This window comes from Leishmania major, chromosome 9, assembly GCF_000002725.2.
Source record: "Leishmania major strain Friedlin complete genome, chromosome 9".
Lineage (NCBI taxonomy): Eukaryota > Euglenozoa > Kinetoplastea > Trypanosomatida > Trypanosomatidae > Leishmania > Leishmania major.
Genome location: NC_007250.2, coordinates 255883 through 272873, shown reverse-complemented (window position 1 = coordinate 272873; position 16991 = coordinate 255883). Strand labels below are relative to the sequence as shown.

At 61.9% G+C, this 16991-nt stretch overlaps 7 protein-coding genes across 7 annotated transcripts; all 7 read right to left on the bottom strand.

Annotated features, from left to right (window-relative positions):
* Positions 1–1250: 1250 nt before the first annotated feature.
* On the bottom strand, positions 1251–2171 carry LMJF_09_0690 (conserved hypothetical protein; the record flags this gene model as incomplete). The annotated part of the gene is made up of 1 exon (XM_001681191.1): positions 1251–2171. The coding sequence occupies one exon, from the start codon at positions 2169–2171 to the stop codon at positions 1251–1253; it is 921 nt and encodes a 306-aa protein (XP_001681243.1).
* A 292-nt stretch (positions 2172–2463) lies between these two features.
* On the bottom strand, positions 2464–3573 carry LMJF_09_0680 (conserved hypothetical protein; the record flags this gene model as incomplete). Its single annotated transcript, XM_001681190.1, has 1 exon — positions 2464–3573. One exon carries the CDS (start codon positions 3571–3573, stop codon positions 2464–2466), a length of 1110 nt encoding a protein of 369 aa, XP_001681242.1.
* Positions 3574–4118: 545 nt separating this feature from the next.
* On the bottom strand, positions 4119–4535 carry LMJF_09_0670 (putative prefoldin subunit 2; the record flags this gene model as incomplete). Its single annotated transcript, XM_001681189.1, has 1 exon — positions 4119–4535. One exon carries the CDS (start codon positions 4533–4535, stop codon positions 4119–4121), a length of 417 nt encoding a protein of 138 aa, XP_001681241.1.
* Positions 4536–5207: 672 nt separating this feature from the next.
* On the bottom strand, positions 5208–6266 carry LMJF_09_0660 (conserved hypothetical protein; the record flags this gene model as incomplete). The annotated part of the gene is made up of 1 exon (XM_001681188.1): positions 5208–6266. One exon carries the CDS (start codon positions 6264–6266, stop codon positions 5208–5210), a length of 1059 nt encoding a protein of 352 aa, XP_001681240.1.
* Positions 6267–6940: 674 nt separating this feature from the next.
* Positions 6941–8803, bottom strand: LMJF_09_0650 (conserved hypothetical protein; the record flags this gene model as incomplete). Its single annotated transcript, XM_001681187.1, has 1 exon — positions 6941–8803. The coding sequence occupies one exon, from the start codon at positions 8801–8803 to the stop codon at positions 6941–6943; it is 1863 nt and encodes a 620-aa protein (XP_001681239.1).
* A 1062-nt stretch (positions 8804–9865) lies between these two features.
* LMJF_09_0640 (conserved hypothetical protein) lies at positions 9866–11368 on the bottom strand (the record flags this gene model as incomplete). Its single annotated transcript, XM_001681186.1, has 1 exon — positions 9866–11368. The coding sequence occupies one exon, from the start codon at positions 11366–11368 to the stop codon at positions 9866–9868; it is 1503 nt and encodes a 500-aa protein (XP_001681238.1).
* Positions 11369–12462: 1094 nt separating this feature from the next.
* Positions 12463–15948, bottom strand: LMJF_09_0630 (conserved hypothetical protein; the record flags this gene model as incomplete). The annotated part of the gene is made up of 1 exon (XM_001681185.1): positions 12463–15948. One exon carries the CDS (start codon positions 15946–15948, stop codon positions 12463–12465), a length of 3486 nt encoding a protein of 1161 aa, XP_001681237.1.
* Between the last annotated feature and the right edge of the window lie 1043 nt (positions 15949–16991).

Sequence of the window (16991 nt, the reverse complement as noted above, 5' to 3'; positions counted from 1 at the left end):
TCCTTATCCCGGATGAAGCGAAAGCTGCTTCACCCGTTTGGCTTTTCGGATTATGTAGCACTTTGGTTTTGGGCAGGTTTGAATTCCATTTTTCGCTGCAAGGGCCCCCTTTGGTCGAGATGGTTGGTTCAACGTAGGTAAAATTGGCTGTGTGGCTTTTGGGGTGCGTGTTCTGGTTGGGGGGGGGGGCATGGTTTGGGGGAAAGGGTTGGCGGGGTCTCGCGGAAAGGAAATGCGCGCTGGTGGTGGTGGGTGCTGCGGTGGCCATGCCGCGCCCCTTCGCCGCTAATCGCCTCCACGGGCGCGGTTGGTGCTTGTGTTGTCGGCGCTTGTTTTCCCTGTTGCTTCTCTCTTTTCGCTTGCTCTGTGTTCTGCGTGGTGTCTGGCTGATGCTGCGCTGGTGGGATTTTGGCGGCTGCCGCCGATATGGCCGTCTTGAAAGCCACGATGTGTCGCTACAATTTTTTCCTGTGTTTTTTGGGGCCGTGGTGCGTATCGGGTGCCCTTGTGCCCGGGGGCGTTTGGCGGTGCGCCGTGGCTTGTCGGGTCCTTGGTGTGTTGCGTTTCGGCGTCGGTTCCTTCTTTGGTTCTCTTTTGCTATGCTCGCCAGCTTAGCCCTGGTGTGGGCAGGCGCCTGGCGTGGTGGCGGCGGTCGGTGCCGATACCGGCGAGGGGGGGGCCGGGTGGATCATATCCCTGCCGCTTCTTTTGGGGGTCTGTCCAGCGCAAAGGGTTTGGGGAAGTGGGCGTGATTTTCCGCCGCCGGCGCGGGCGGTGGGGTCCTCCGGGAATGTTTCGCCGGGGGGCGCGTCTTTTCTATCCGCGTGGTGTTGGCGTGCCTTTCCCCGCCCGCCGTTGGGGGCCCTGGGTGGTGCGCCGCGTGCCGGCCGGCGTGGCTTTGCGGCGGCGTTCGGCGGGTTTGGTTTGGGCTTAGGGCTGGGGCGCGCGGCGCTGGCTGGGCTGGCCAGGGGTGGGGGGTGGGGTCTGGCCTGGGTTCTGTAAGGGTTCGTGGGCGCGCTTCATAGGGGGCGGCTGGCGTTTTTTGCGGGGCGCCGCCGGTGTGGGGTTTGCGGCTGGGTGGTTGTGGTGGCCTCGTCGCTGGGGCGTTCCGCGTGTGGCCGTTGGGGGCCCTGGCGGCGCCCCCTTTTTGCCCGGCGTTTCCAGCTGCTGCGTTTTTTTTGTGGCGCCGGCTCGCCTGGGGCCTCCTTGGGCGCCCCCCCAGGCCCGGCGGGGCGAAGCCGCCTGCCCCCTCAAAAGTGCGCGAGGGCCGCGGCGCAGACGGGGTTTGTGGCGGCGCAGCGCCCCAGCCAGCGTTCCAGCACGGCGTTGAACAGGCGAACGTCCCGCGGGGGGTCGGGCATCAAAAAGTGCGTGTGCACCGAGCAAAGCGGTGCCCCATCGTAGTGGACAGCCATCGCCGCTGGTTGCTGCTCGCTGCCCGGGGACGGCGCAGGGGCGATGGAAAAGCGCCTCGCCTCTTCAGCGACACTTCCGCAGCGCGACTGGAGGAGGCGCCAGAACCCGTAGTTGTGCTGCGGTGGCAGTCGGTGCAGCTGCGCGCGCCGCTCAAAGACAGCCGCCACCTGCTCCAGTGAAGCCTGATCAAAGTACCGTGACGTCTGCGTAGCTCGTCGCCACTCCCACAGCACCTCCGGCGTGCTGGCGACAACGTAGCCGCCGTTGAAGGCACCGAAGACGGCCTCGTCGGATTCGCGAATCCAGTGCGGCGACAGGGCAACAGCTGCGGCTGCCGGTACGCAGGGAAGTTCGCGAAGCAGAGTAATATCGCAGTCGAGGAACGCCACAGTTGGCGTGCTCGCCTCTGCCGTCATCAACGCCAGCTCCATCAGATTGGCCTTTTCCATCATGAAGTCAGTGTGCCGTGCGGGGTACCACACACCGCGTCGGCGCTCCATTTCCGCGCGTGAGATGACCGGGCCGTACTGGTCGAGACACAGCACCCACCGCACATGCGCGTCGTCGTGCAGAGAACGCAGCTGAGAAGTGGCGTCGGTGGCCGCTTCTGCGGCGTCGCGGATCTCGCTGCTGCAGCCGAGGTAGAGGGGTAGGGTGGGATGAAGCATGCGGAGCGCTCGGTGGAACAGCGCAAGTTCGGCAACGCACTCGCGCGTTGCCATGGTGCAGACAGCATTGATGAGCTTGCTTGACATGGATGGACGCTTCGTAGACGGTGTGCAGTGGCGCTGTCCGCGGTGTCCTGTCCAACCTACAAGAAAAAATATGTGCAGTGTGCTCTTAGCGAGGGCAGCTGTGCCAGACGAAACGGTGGAGAGGCGTGAGACGGGACTGACAGGAGTAGACATGACGCCGCCTCCAGTGCTCGCGCGCATGAGGAGGCAGATGCGGCAGGCAATCGCAGTTGCTGCTCTTGCGGCTACGTTGGGCCTGAACTAGAGAGTTTTTATTCGAGTGTTCGTGTTTGGATAGGTCCCAGCAGACACCTTAGGAGGCTGCGGATGCTGTGACGTCCGCGAGCACCTTGCGCAGGGCAAACTCTACATCGCGCTCGGAGATGTAGAGCGGCCGACTCCACCACGCGCCGCCCGGCATCGCTGGCGACGATGCCTCTGTCTTTCTTTGAGTCTCCCCCAACGCTGCGGTACCCGGAAGAGGCGGCGGGGGCGGAAGGGCGCGGTCGCCAAGCCAGTGGCGCAGGCAGTCCACACGCACGCGCGTCCACAGGTTGTCGTTGTCGTTCACCGAGTCAGTATCGGCGGTGCTGTCGCGGCTGCGTTCTTTCGATGGTCCGCCGACCGCCAGTCCACCACGTCGCTGCGTTTGTGCCAGCAAACTCCACAGCGAAGCGAGCCCCTGACTCAGGCGCCGGTAGTCAGCAATGGGCCGCACCACTGTTAGACCCTCGACTTCATGGACGGCCTCGGTGTCTGCCCCCTTACTGTCTGACAACTCCAGACGCTGAAGAGTACCGTCGTGCTTACTGTCAACGCGCAGTTGCAACCGTCGCTGTGACTGACGGTGCTGAAAGGCCGCCCGCTCCTCGGCCTCCACCTGCGCGGCGATACCCTGCCGGTACACGGCGGCCACCGCCGCCTCCGACAGCAAGTGCACAAAGAAGTCTGCCACAACGGTGCACTGCGACTCTTCCTCATGCCGGCTTGCCGAACTCCTCACCGCGCCGCTAGACTGCAGATACGCGGCGAGTCGCGCAGCGACGTTGTGCAGATGTTGACGAGCAGCCGTCACCGACGCGCGAGATTCGTCTCCGTCTGCGTACCGCCCACAGACGCCGCCCCTCACCTCATTGGAGGCCGTCGTGTGAGCAGAGGGCGAGGGGACGGTCGCTGCGAACACCGGCGGCGGCTGTGCGAGCCGCTGCTGCTCTGCCGCTTCGCTCTCCAGTGCGTGGAGGGCAAAGGGTGGATGTTGCAACGTGCTCGCACAGAAGACGTCGTAGGGGTGGCTGCGGCAGTACTCCTCGAGGCGGGCGATGTTGTCCAGGATGGCTGGCGTTGCTTTCCGGTCCTCTCGCACGCTGCGGCGCCCCTCACGTGATTTGCTCAGCCATTGATCGATCAGCCCTTGCGGAAACATTTGGCCCGCGCTCGTGCAGGAGATTGCCTGTTGTTCGCTTCTTCTTTACGGTGAGTGTCCATGAGCACGGAGGGGGGAGCGGGAGTTGCGGATGGAGAGGCTTGGCAAAGGGACACCATTGAGGACTGCGAGGGGTTGTCAAGAAAGGGCATGTCATACGTGAAACATGAATTCGACTGCACACCATCCTGGTGTTCGGGGTCTCCCACCTACGTGCCGCCCAAACGGCGAGGCGGAAGAGAGTGGATGGAGGGAGGGGGTGTGGAGGCTTTCAGCGCGGCGCTCGCTTCCTTTCTCTTTTGTTTTTTCGGATGTCTCTCTCGGGTAAGAAGGTAGATCTACGCCAAACACACACGCGCACGAACACCCCTCATAGACACATATCCGCGTGTGGTAAGACTCGCAGACAGGGAGGGAGGGAGGGAGAGAGGGGGGGGGTGGGCCGCGGAGGGAAACGCCGTTACTGACTTAGACACACATAACATATACGCCACGCACACAGATAGTCACGCGCAGACTCCGCAGTCCACGACTGCTGCACCGCATCACGCCAGAACGCCGCGGTTGCCCTCGTTGCTCTGATTGGCCGTCACGGCCTGGTTCGCGCCGGGGCGGTTCAGCTTGTGCTTGGTCATGAACTCGTCCATCTGTTTCTCCTTCTCCATGAGGCCCTTGTTTAGCTGCACGAGCGCTTCGCGGATGGCGGCTAAGTTCTCCTCAATGTCCGGCAGCACCTCGCCCACCGTGAGCTCCACTAGCGCGCCACCGACAAGGCGATGACAGCAGCGGTCCTTGTTGAGCGGGCGCAGTTCGGTCGCGACGAGGTCGTGCTCGTGGGACTCATTCTCCAGCTCGGCGATGCGGGACATGATGGCGCTCTGCTCCTGACGCATGCGATTGTACTGCTGCACAATCTGCTCCTCAGTGAGAGAGCTCTCCGACACACTGGTGTTCGCGCTCATTTTCTGGTCTGCGGAGCAGTTGTGTTGCACAGCCGAGGAGCGAGTGGTTTAAGAAGAGAGCGCGACTGTCAAGTAAAGACGAATACAGCAAGATGATGAAGGCAGACCTGTGACGCGGACCGATGACGCGTGATGTAGGGGGAGGGGGGGGGGCTGAGAAACTTTTCTCGCGTAGGCGCAGTAAAACGGCGATCGTCACTGATTGATGTCGCCACTTGCGCACGGTACGTCCACAAGAAGACAGAGAAGGGGGAGAGATGGCAGTAGTGGTGGTGGAGGCACACAGAGAGAAGGAGAGGGAAAGACACACACACACCGCGGGACGTTCGTAGCGGGATTGTTCCCAAGGCGGCGTACGTGATCGCCCGGGGTGCACGGGAGGGGACAAAAAGGGACAGGGAGGGATGATCGGGGTTGCTTCGGCAGTCGCAGCGGGACAGCTGTCGCCCCCCCCCCCCGCTGCTGCCGGAGAGCCGCGCACCGCTTGTGCCCTGCCTCTTTCCTGCCTCCTTTTTGGTGCGTGTCTGAGCGGGGCGGGAGGTAGAAATGGAATGGCCTGCTCACGGCAGGTGCTTGTGCGCCCGCGCGTTCACTAGAACACTGAGCTACGCTCTCAGATACGTCCACACGTTGTTAGCTTTCGTTGCGCGAGTTAGGGGCTGAGCATGGCCATCACGCCGGCAAGACGCGCGCCGCCACGGACCTTTCCAGCAGCTTTATCTTCTTCTCGTTCGCCTCCATCTTTTCATTCGCGAGTCCCAGCAGCGCCCAAACGTATGCCCGCTGAGACGCCACGTGGTTGACGCCGTCAACGACGACAGGCACCTCCAGTCCCAGTCCAGCAGCACTGCGGATGCCGCACATAATCTTTTTGCCCGGCGGGACAACGCCGCTGTTGCGGAACCCGCTGTCACTAACAACCGCCGAGAGCAGTAGTTTTGCCGCCTCCATTGTGCGGCACTGAACGTGCATCACAAACGGCTCCATCTTGAGCGACACGGTACCGCGCGTAGGAACGGGCAGTGCCGCAACCTCGTCTCCGCTCACTCTCGCCCCCACCAGCGCTCCCTCCACCTCGCCATCATACATCTCAGCAAGCAAGGAACCAGGGGCGGCGCTGTGGCAGTGGGCGCTGCAGCTCACAGAGGCCATGTGAGCCGCGTGCTTCTCCATCTGCGCCGAATCCAGCGCTACGTCCTCCGGCGTGGTGGGTGCCCCGCAGAGGAAACCCACTACCTGCGCCATCTCCATCGGGCGCAGCATGCCGTGCTTCACGAACACCCAGCCAAGCGCCGCGTTTTCGCCACGCTTCATGCGCGGCTTCGGCGTTGCCGTCCCGTCGTCGGCCCCACAAGCCTCGCTGTGCTTGATGCTGTGGAAGAGAGCAATGCGTCCGCTGCAGCTGCTCGTGGTGACGTAGTCCTTGTGCGTGTTGAGGACACCCATCACAGGGAGACACTTCGCATCTAAGCTCCCCTTGGGGCTCAGGTCACACGCGTTCGTCTGCAGATTGGTCAGAATGTGCGCCTTGTGCGTGGCAAACTCCTTGTCCCGCTGCTTCTGCTGCTGTGCGGCGACGCCGTTTGCCGGAGCGAGCAGCCGGGGATTGGCTTCTTCCGCCCTCGGTGGCTTCTTGCGCGGCGGCTTCACCTTCGTTGGGGCCGGCAATGGGGGCGCATCAACAGCAGCCGTGACCGGCGCGGGCGCTGGACCAGGTGCGGCGTCCGACATGACAAGAGACGGTGGATAAACGGCACCTGCCCGCCTGCGCACGACGCCGCGAGAGAGTATGCCCCCTCCACCCACCGAGAAGAAAGTGATGACGATAGAAGGCGGAGAGAGGAGTGAGGTAAGCCCGTTCGCATTAATTTTGAATCGCGCATGTCGCCAGTGTAGAAAAGGTCCGCCCCCCACCCTCCTCGAGCGCGCACGCGGCTGCGTTGCCACCGTCATCACGGTCAATCCAGAGCGATCCGCAAGACGTGGAGGGTTGGCGGTTGGTGGAAGAAGTCGAGGGTGGGGGGGGGAGGGGAAGGAGGAGACACCCCCTCACACACCCCTTGAAGAGGACAAAGCAACACGGTAGCGGCCGCAACAGGCGCAGTGACGACGACGGGGGAGGGGGAGGGAGGCACACGTGTGTGTGTGTGTGTGTCACAGAACAGAGCCCTCCCGCCCCGCCCCGTCCCCCTCTCCACGTACAAACACCCCGAGAGAGAGAGAGAGAGGTGGCGGTGGAGAAGAAATCCCAGCAGTGGAAGCGATGACAATGCCGTCGGTTCTGTGCGGGTGTGATGAGCAGCACACAAGCGACAACCACGCGCAATGAAAAGTCGGCGTTATGCGTGACATTCCCCTCTCGCCTTTTCTTCGCGTGTGCACGTGTGAGTTAAATCAAACCACCTTCATGAGCCGATCAGGGACGGGATCTCCAGCTCGTCGAACTCCTCGTTGTGGTTGTCTAACGGAAGGTGAGACGACGCGGTCATGCTGATGTGCGACTTCGCCGCGATGGTGAAAGAGCGGCGTATGACGACGTGTGCGTGGAAGCGACTGCTGGCGTCCCGCGCGCCGAGCACGCCGGACGAACCATACACCGTTGCGGCATCTACCTGAGCATTACTGGTGCGAGAGTGATAACGCAAGCCTTGTTCAAGAAGGCAACGCTGTACCACCCCCAGCAGCTCTGCAGAGCGAGCACGCGGCGCTGCCCCGTTGCTGCTGCCCGCCGGGGAATGGACTGGCGGTCGTGCGTGGGGTGCGAGTACGAGTGCGCTGAAGGGACCCGTTGCCACGCCCCCTTTTTCCTCGTCTCCCGGCGCAGACGCACCCGTCCCGCTCGACGTGCTGATGTTGTCATTGGTGGCGCTGCGGCGCCACCGACGCTGCCGCACCACCGCAACAAGTCTGTCTTTTACAGCCCTGAAGACCAGCCCAGTGAGAGGGACGTCGGCCGCTGCTGCTGCGTCCGCAGGCCAGCCGTGCACAGCGGCGTACTCCATGGTCTCCAACAAGGTGTGGTGGAGCGCGGTGAAGGACTTGTCCATGTTCGTGTTTGACAGCACCAGAACCGGCAGCGACGCCGCCTCCACACTGTCGACCAGGTGAGCTTGGATGGCGCGGATTGCTTTGAAGGAGGCGATGTACTTGTTGTTTTGCGCCCGCATGGACATGCCGCGTGCGCGGATGCAGAGTCGCTCCAGGTGACTGTCCGCCTTGGGGATGCGCACGAGAACAGGAACGCAGGCCACACGCGACACGAGAAGCTCGGCGCGCTTCGCCGCCAGATATCGCGGGAGCAGATGCACCCCTTCCACCACGATCGACTCGCGGCGAGCGAGGAGGCGCGCCAGCATCCCGTCGAGGACGCGGAGGACCAGCTCGCACTGTGCCTCGTACCCTTGAACGATGGCGTTCTCGTCGGCGCTCTGCGCATGCGGCACTGCAGATCCGTCATCCGCGGAGGCGTGACTGTCATCTGCCGTCACCTTGTGCGCCTCATACGTGGACACAAAGAGGGCCGGAAACTGCGCCTCGTGCCCGCACAGGCGCGCCCGCAACACCTGACGCACTGTGTCGGTAGACAGCACGTTTGGGACGCGCAGCTGACTCGCCACCAGGCTGGCCAGCGTGCTCTTCCCTGCGCCGCTGGCGCCGCCGACAAAGATGACTACAGGCATGCGTCCAGACTGCTGCGCGCACACCATGTTCCACCGGGAAAGCGGCCTCAGCGAAATCATCTGTCCTCGCAGCTCACTTCCCAACCACTTGATGATGCTCCTGGTCCACGTGACGGCGGGGACCCGCAGACAGTAGCGGTTGTGCTGGGACGCCTTCTGATCGTCAGCAGAGGACTGCTTCAGCCAGTCCGCCACGAGAACAGGCAACGGTACGGGTAACTGACGCACTGGTGAGCGGAAGGGCGTCGATGCCGGTGATTCGCTGTCCAGCAAGACGACTGGCCCAGTGAGGGCGGCTGCGGTGGTGTAGGCTGCCGAGAGAAGCTGTGCAAGCATGTGGTCGGCGGTCTGTCGAACGCGATGCTGCTTTATGCCACAGCAGAGCAGCACACAGTGAAGGGCGTAGCGAGTAAAGGTGGACGGCTCGCCCTCATCAGCGGACGGTGTAGAGTCGGACGTCACGCAGACGCGGTGAATGAGGCGCGAGAGCCCAATCCAGTACGACAGTGCTTCATCAATCGAGGGCGGTGCCACAGGTGTAGGGACGGTGGGGCTTGATCCCGTTTGAGGTGAGGCAGTCGTGGTCATCGATACCGGGTCACGAGAAGGGCACGCACACACACGCCGGAGCAACAGGAGGACGAGAGAGAGAGAGAGGAAAAAGCGTGATAGACCAAGTGTGTGTGTGTGGGGGGGGGGGAGGCGACAGCAATGCACAAACTCACGCGTGTGAGCGCCGGACGCTGGCGCAAGGGAGGAGAGCGAGCGGCCGTTGTGGTTGTAGAGTCGAGGAATCCAGGCCTCTTGGCAGTCACGGACGGACGTGCACACGCGTACGTACATGCAAAACACACACACACACACACACACACACACACGCGTACAAACGGCGAGCAACCGCTGTGGGGCCCCCAAGCAGTAGTAGCTCCGGGGTCAGCACAGAAGAACAAGGAGGGGAGAGAGATGAGGAGGATAGGGAGGGGGGGGCGAGTGATCGAAGACATCTCAGGCTCACAAGCACGACGCCGACGCGCAGCTACACCTTTGTGGAGCTGTGCGCACCAAGGTTTGTGCACTATTCATGCGTGATACAGCTCGGTGTGTGTGTGTGTGTGTGTGTGTGTGTGCGTGTGTATGTGCACGCAGAGGCTTAGGCTACAGCAGGGAGAAAAACGCACGCAAGAGGTGCGCGTGTTGGTGGTGGTGGTGGCCCCACCCCTCTTTTGTTTGTTCTGGTGTTGGAAGGGCAGCACACACACACATACATACATATATATATATATGTTTGTGTGTATATACCTCCATGTTCACGTACATGTGTGCATGTGCCTCGCACTTGCGCACCTGAAGGTGGGAGGGGATGTTGTGTTGGAGCCGTGAATGTGTGTGTGTGTGTGTGTCGAGAAGGAGAGGGTCGGTGTAGAGAGGAAAGTCGGGACACGATTTTGGTAACCCGTGTTCTACACCTCCATCCCAACATCAAAAAATAACAACAGGCGGCGATACTCTGTGCGGTTTTCATTTTTTTTTCTGCCCGGCGTCAGCGCGAGTGCCTCGCATGCGCACCTTCCCTCTCAGGCGGACACGTACACCCACTCCCCACAGGACCCCCCCATAAATCGTGCAATCAGCGCCGGCGCCGCCCAGTTCCTACAGTACACAGGCCGTGGCCTTGGCAAGGACAGCCGAGTCGCGCAGGGGCGCGGAAGGCAAGAAGATCTCCATCAAGTTCCGCCAAACGCCGCGGTCGTACAACCCTTTCAGGTCCTCCGTGAGCATCTTCTTAGCACGCTTGCGGTACGCCAGGTTCTCCTTCCCGCCCTCCTCGTACCCGGGTTCTGTCTTGGGTGGCGGGGGCGCCGTAAGCGCCAGAAGGGCCTTGGGCTTACGCTCGGCTACTTGTTCGAGGCGCTCGCGCACCTTGCGTGACTCACGGTATACCAAATCCAGCGTCGGCAGCGTCACCACAAACTCCACTGTGTCGTCTATCTTGTTGAGGTCGTTGACTGTCAGGTTCGCCACCGCAAAGGTCATCTGATAGCCCCAGAACCCGTACAGCACGAGGCCGATGAAGAAGGCGAAGAAGAAGAGACACGCCTCAAGCAAGTGGAAGTTGACGAGGATCGTCAGGTACTGGGAGAGGTTCAGCGGCACAGTGCGGCCGTTCGGGTATCGCAGAACCCACCCCCAGGCGTGGTGTGTCATGAGAAACTGGCGAATGTTGCGGAAGAGGTCGATGCAGGCCCAAGTGCAGGACATGGCGTGGCACAGAAGGAAGCCGAGGAAATAGCGCGTTGTCCGCTCCGCCACGTCGTTGTTGATCCACGGGCAGTGGTGGTCGTACCGGCGCACGCACCGATGACACAGACGGCAGTGTTTGCTGCGGCTGGGTCGAAAAACATGGCAGCTGGTGCAGCTCTGGCCGAGCTGGACGGGCTTCCCCACAGTCGGGCTTGTGTACTCCTTTTCCGCCCTCGTGAGCTGCGCGGTCGCCTCATCGGAGGCGATGGCGTACACCATGCCGTCCACAATATACCGGTGGTTCAGCACGAACTCCTGGGCTGGTGAGAAAAGGAAGGCCCGGCGGGCATTGGAGTTGCCTGGTGCCGTGCCCTGACCGGCGATACCAGCCCCGCGCTTTGCCATCTCACGCGACAAGGGCCTCTTCTTGGCGCCGGCGGCGGCTTTGGTCGCAAATTGCTGCCGCTGCGCCGCCCTGTCGGCCTCCGCCGTCACGGTGCCCGGGTCGGAGAAAGTGGCGCAGGTCCACAGGAACTCGGAGAGCACGACAAGAACCCACGACACCGCCTTCGACGTGATGGATGCTTTGAGCCGCGGCAGGGAGACGAGCAGGTACAGACCCTCCACCGTCCACACGAGGACGACATAAAAGACGACCATGAACCAGTTACGCTCGTGGATCGTGTGCTCTGCACAACGACTGCAGCACAACCGGCCCTTGCGCTGATCACAACCGAAGCAGCAACTCACACAGAACCCGCATACGCTTAGCGGGACGCTGGTGAGAAGGCGATGGAGCTTGCCAACGACGCCGTCGCGGTGACACCTGGACGGGCCCATGATGATGATGTACATGAAGGTCCCTACAAGGGCAATGGCACCAATGAAGGTGCCAAATATAAGCATCAACATGGCGCCTTCGCCTCTCTGTCGTTCTCGCGGCTGAGCTACACATACACACACACGTGTGTGTGTGTATGTGACTGTGTGTATGTGACTGTGTGTATGTGACTGTGTGTATGTCTACGTGTATGCGGAGGGAGACAGAGGGAAAGAGGTGTGGTGGTCCGGTTGGGTGGGGTGGAGATGCGGGAAAGGGGGGAGGGAAGGAGAAGAGATGGGGGAGGGGGAGGGGGAAGCAGAAGGGGGGGGGGAGGTGCACTACACGCGCAGAGAGACGGGCAGCGTGCACGCACGCGTGCACGTCTCTCGCTCGTTCTCGCCCTGTACGTGTGCGCTGATGTGGCTGCGCAAGAGTTGCTACCCGTAAAGGAAATACATAGAGAGGGGCAAGAGCGAGAGGAGGGAGGGGTGCAGGTGTCAAGAGTCCATCATCTGCCAAAGACCACCTCTAGTTCTGTCGAGGAGCGGATGACGTCGTGTGACGGGGTACGAGAGAGACAAAATACGTGGTAAAGAGGGAGAGGGCAAGAGAGCCAGAGAGGGCAAGGGAAAGAGCCCCTTTCAACCAAGAGCTGCGAGTCGCTGTGTGTCTCTCTCGCTCGGTCTTTCTTGCCCACTCCCTTCGCTCCTTGTCGTCCTTGTCCTGGGCCCGCTTGTTTCTCTGACTTGTATTTTATAAAGATATGCTGCTGCTGCTGCCGCGGTGGTAGTGAGAGGGTCACCGGAGAGATGGCGCGGAATGCGGTTGAGGGTTAAATAGGTGGCGTATGCAGAGAGGGAGGGAGAGGCACTTGGTGACGGGGATGCCTGCGGGCGCTGTGAGAGATCGAACCACGTTGCCAGCCTCTCTTCTTTTCCTCTCGCAGGTGGTGGTGCATGGCTCACTCAGACACTCTCATGCACACACACACACACACATGGGCAGTGGGCGAACAGACAGTGCCAGGGTAGAAGTTACAGAGAGTAGACGTCGTTTGGCCTTCGAGTGTGCTTGTGTCGGTGCTAGTGGGGTGGAGTCAGGAAAGGCAGGATACGCGGATGACAAGGAGCCGGGCAAACAAGCAAGCAGGCCTCTCCCCTCCTCTTTATTTTCCGCTTCAGCTTCACGGCTGCACCGGGCCGTCGTCGCTGTTGCCACCGTGAGGCACCTTCTTCATGGGGTCCACGTGGCGGGGTACCACTGTCTTCTGCAGCGGCACCGCAGCCACCGTCGTCTTTCGCACATTGGCGTCGAAGCCCGTTGAGGAGTTCCTGATGGGCCTGAAAGGACTCGGGACGTCGCTGTTTTCTCGGGGCACCGCCGCGGGTCTGGACTTCATCACCAAAGGCGACGTGGGCGTCATGAGGCGGTGATAGATGACCCCGGGGGTGCGGAACGCCGTGACGACGGCCGTGGCCGTCACCGAGTCATCTTCCTCTGCGCCACCGTCGACGCTCTCCTCTAGCGGGGCAGCAGCACTCATGACACTGCCCGTGCCGCTCGCACTTTGGTCGCCAGCGGTGATCGGTCGCGAGTCACCTGAGTTGTTTTCCTCGACGACCATGGGCGACGTTGGCGGGATCTCGGCTGCTGAGACGATACTTTTGCTGGGCGGGCCCGAGTCAGCACGACTCCAGGCCTGTGCTCCCGCAGAAGCTGAAGGTGGCGCACCAGAAGCCGGTACGCCATCCGTGACGAGTGCCGGAGGGCCTGCTCTGCCGATAACGTTGTCCAGCACGCCACTGCTGCTGCTGCTGCTGCTTTCCAGCGAAGACGGCGGCGATGCCACTCTTCTGCCGCCAGGGTGACGTGCCACTTTTTCTGGAGGCGCGAAAGTCTCCTGCGGCGGTTGGTGGGGAGTGTTTCCTCCGCGGCTGCTGATGTTGGCCGCCTCGAAGCGCTCTGATACAGGACGGCGCAACGGGGTGCTGACGCCGGAGCCGCCACCGCCGCGGTTTGAGCTGACTATGATGTCGATAGTGAAGGCGTGGAGGGAGCTGCTGCTGCGCCGTTCAGCAGAGGCGGCAACGGCGGCCGTCGATGTGACAGGGGAGAGGGCCTGGCGAGAATGCTGCCTCTGTAGTGGTGCGTTTCTGTCCGCCTCGCGCACCGGTGAGGTGCTGTCCATGTTGCCTGTGTCGAGGGAATGGACGACTATGGGGCCCAGGTTGGAGTTGCTTTCGACCGTCGCGCCGCCGCCCCCTGGCGGGGCACCGTCGGTTTTGGTGGGTGTAGCGATGTGGGATGAGGACGCGGCGAGCTTCTGCTGATGCACTGCGATAAGTTCCTGGCTGCGGATGCGGCGGTGCACAGATGTGCGTGCCGACCAGGACTTGACGCTGTAGTCGAGGTGCCAGTGAGTGCTACGGGAACGCTGGCGGACGGCGCTGTTGTTGGGCGAGGGGTCACCGGACGGGACGTTCGCCGGCGGCGGAGAGTGGCAGACGGGAAAGGACGACGACCCGCCCACCGGCCCACCTGCCGTGGCGGGTAACGGAACACGGGCCGCCCCAGAGATCATGTGCAAGGGTTGCGGCGCTATCTCCGCCGTGCGCCGCTGGAGGTTTCCGTACGCCTGCCACTTGATGTCGTTGTGTCGCTGACGGCTCAGCCGGGATTTGGGTATCAGGATCGGCGCTGTAGGCCGCATCGCGCTCGGCATGCCCCCGTCTCCTGCTGCCATGTTCGTGTTGCTGTTGTGCGCCGAGCCGTTCGTCGCAGCTTGCCGTTGTCGCTGTCCTTCAAACCGCCGCACCGTGTAGCGGATTGCGTCCACCCACTGATCCCGCTGCTCGGGCGAGGCGGCGTAGAGGGTGATACGTTTTGAAAGGCTTGGCGCGACGAGCTCGAAGCAGTTGACCATGTCCATCGACGGGTTATCGCACGCTTCCACCACGCGCAGGCCTGCAAGCGGAATCGTGCCACGCACGCGGAAGCGACCGTTGCTGCTCTCTTGGGCGTAGCACATCCAATCGCTGAAGAGGAAGATGAGGCGCTCGTGCCGACCGCGCTCAAAGCGCTTCAGAAGACGACCGTAGTGGATAAGGACGCGGTTGCTGCGATTCGCCGGTGCTCCGGTGGAGGAGAGCGCTGGAACAGCGCCGGTGTTGATCGGCTCAACACCGGCCCCTCCGCTGTTCGTCGAGGCACCCGGGATATCCATAAGTGCCATGATGCCTCTTACGTCGTGCAGACAGAGCTCCTCCATGACAAGGTTCGTCTCCTCGCTGATGCGCAGTGCGGCGACGTTGACAAAGCAGCTCTGCAGCCGTTTACGGTCGTTCGGCAGCAGCGCGCCGCTCTCCACTAGGCACCGTGCCACGTGGCTGTAGCGGCGCAGGATGCTTAGCGGGGTGGCAAGAAGCACCAGGAGCGTGTGGAAGCCTTCCCACATCGCTGGGATAGGAGGGAGGCGGGCTGCAGGGGACGAGGCTGCCGCGGTAGAGCGAGAGCGTCGAGTTACACCGCTGCCACCGGCCAGTGCTCTTGCCCGCGACAGTGCCTGATCCTGCCCGCCCGCCGCGGTGCACTGCTTCAGCTCCATGGACGCTGGTATGCACACTCGATCATCAGCTGGGATGCCGGATGGTCCGAAGGAGCGCCAGAGAAAGTCCAAGAAGAGATCATTTTCCAGAATCATCTTCCGGTCCATTTCCGACAGGTGCGTGAGGGAGGCCGCCGACACCCCAGACGACCCCGATGGCTCTGCGCACCATCGCCACAGTCGCGACAACCGCAGCAGCTGCGGCGCTCCCTGCTGCGTATACTTGACCGTGTACATCATGTGCTCCGCCATGAAGTGCTTCATCAGATCAGACCCGAAGAACTCGCAAACCATGGCACCGATCTCGTTGTAGACGCTGCGAGCGCCTGCAGCCGGGCTGGCGGAAGGGTTACGAAGGGCTGAAACGTCCTTGCATGTGTTGAGGGCCGCGTCGGGGACAGGCATGGCGGCAGAGGAGTGGAGCACCCCGCCGTTTTCAGTGTCCTGCGTCGCTGGATGCAGCTCATCCACAATTTGGGTGAGTCGTAAAAGGACCTTGTCGAGCTGCTGCACGAGGGTGAGGTGCACCGTATACAGCGTAGGTAGATTGGCGAAGATGGCCCAGTACCGACTGAGGGTCAGCGGGACGCGTGCCTCCGCCCTACTGGTCGACGACGGGGAGGCTGTTGCATTCACCTCACCTGTTCTCGAAGCTTTCTTGGATGTCTGGTGCATCCTTTCAGTCGACTTGGCCGTCTTGGGCGGCGTTGCCTCTTTCTGCGCAGGCGCCGCCGTCTCGACCACGGCGGGCTGCGGTGGCAGCCGTCGCGCTTTCACCTCATTCGCTGCCGCGGCCGCCATTGTCGAGCGCGCCGACGAATGTGCGTGCTTGCCGGGAGAGCTGTAGCGGTTCAACGCACTGGCCGATGGCGAGCTCAGCTGTAGAGCGGGCACAGCCGTGGGCCGCTGGCTTGGCGGCAGACACACGTGGGCCAACGGATCGTGCACATTCTCGATAAGGTAGCTCAGCTGTGCCAGCGTCACCTCCTCGTCTTGCAGGAGACAGTGCAGAACGCGGAGGCACGCCACGGCAGCTTCAGCGACTGGCGTCTGCAGGCTGTTCATACGACCGTGTACAGAGGGGGAAGGGACACAAAACAAAGATCAACCAAAGCAAGGAACAGACAGCCAACGTTGCTGGCGTAGAGGCACCTCTTTCGCCCCCCTTTCTCTCTCTCGTGCGTGTGTGCGCGTGTGTCGTTGGGGCCGAAGCGCGCGCGCACACACAAAAAAGTGGGTGATGGCGTCTTCGCCACTGGACTCCCTACAAAGGGAGACAGACAGGCAGACGGGTAACGCAATGAGGAGGAAGGAGAGAGAGAGAGAGAGAGAGAGAGGGCGGGGAGGGGGGCTCGTTGACTTGAAAAAAAAACCAGCAAGCGACAAAACAACAACACAAACAGAAAGGGAAATGGGTTGGGGTGGTGAGTCTGAAGGAGGAGGGAGGTGAAGCGTGCGTGTGCGGTCTGCAGGTTTGCCTCTGCCGCGCCTTTCCCGGCTCTCGTTGATCACGCTCGCACCGCCGCTGTGCGACCGCACCTCCGAACACCCTCTTCCCTATTTCTCCCCGCTTTCGTCTCTTTTTCGATGACACGTGACAGCAACAACAACAACAACGATCGAGCAGCGACGGATGAGGCTGGGAGGAAGGAAGGAAGGGGGGGGGAGGGGAACTATATATGGATGTATATATATATATATATGTATTGTATTGTATTGGGGCCCTCCCCTGAGGGACTGTAAGCGCCGGAGAGAAGCCAAAACCACACCAGACAGGAAACGCTTGACACACAGGCACGCGCACACGCCGCGCGAGAAGCAGACAGACAGAAAATAAACGGAGCGAGGCGAAGGGCGAGGGAGAGAGGCAGGGACGGAGAGGACACTGCGCGCCGTACCAGCTTGCTAGGAAACAGAGGATGGGAAAACGAGGGCGGGTGTGGTGGTGGGTCGCGATGGTCGCTGTGCAATGGTGAGGGTGAGCGTGTTTGTGGTGGGAGCGGTTCACCTCCACCACCAACGCAACACATGAAAGGACCAGAGCCATTCAAGGAGGGCAAAGCAGGGGCAGAGACAGGGAAACGGAGAGAGACATGAGCGAGTACAAG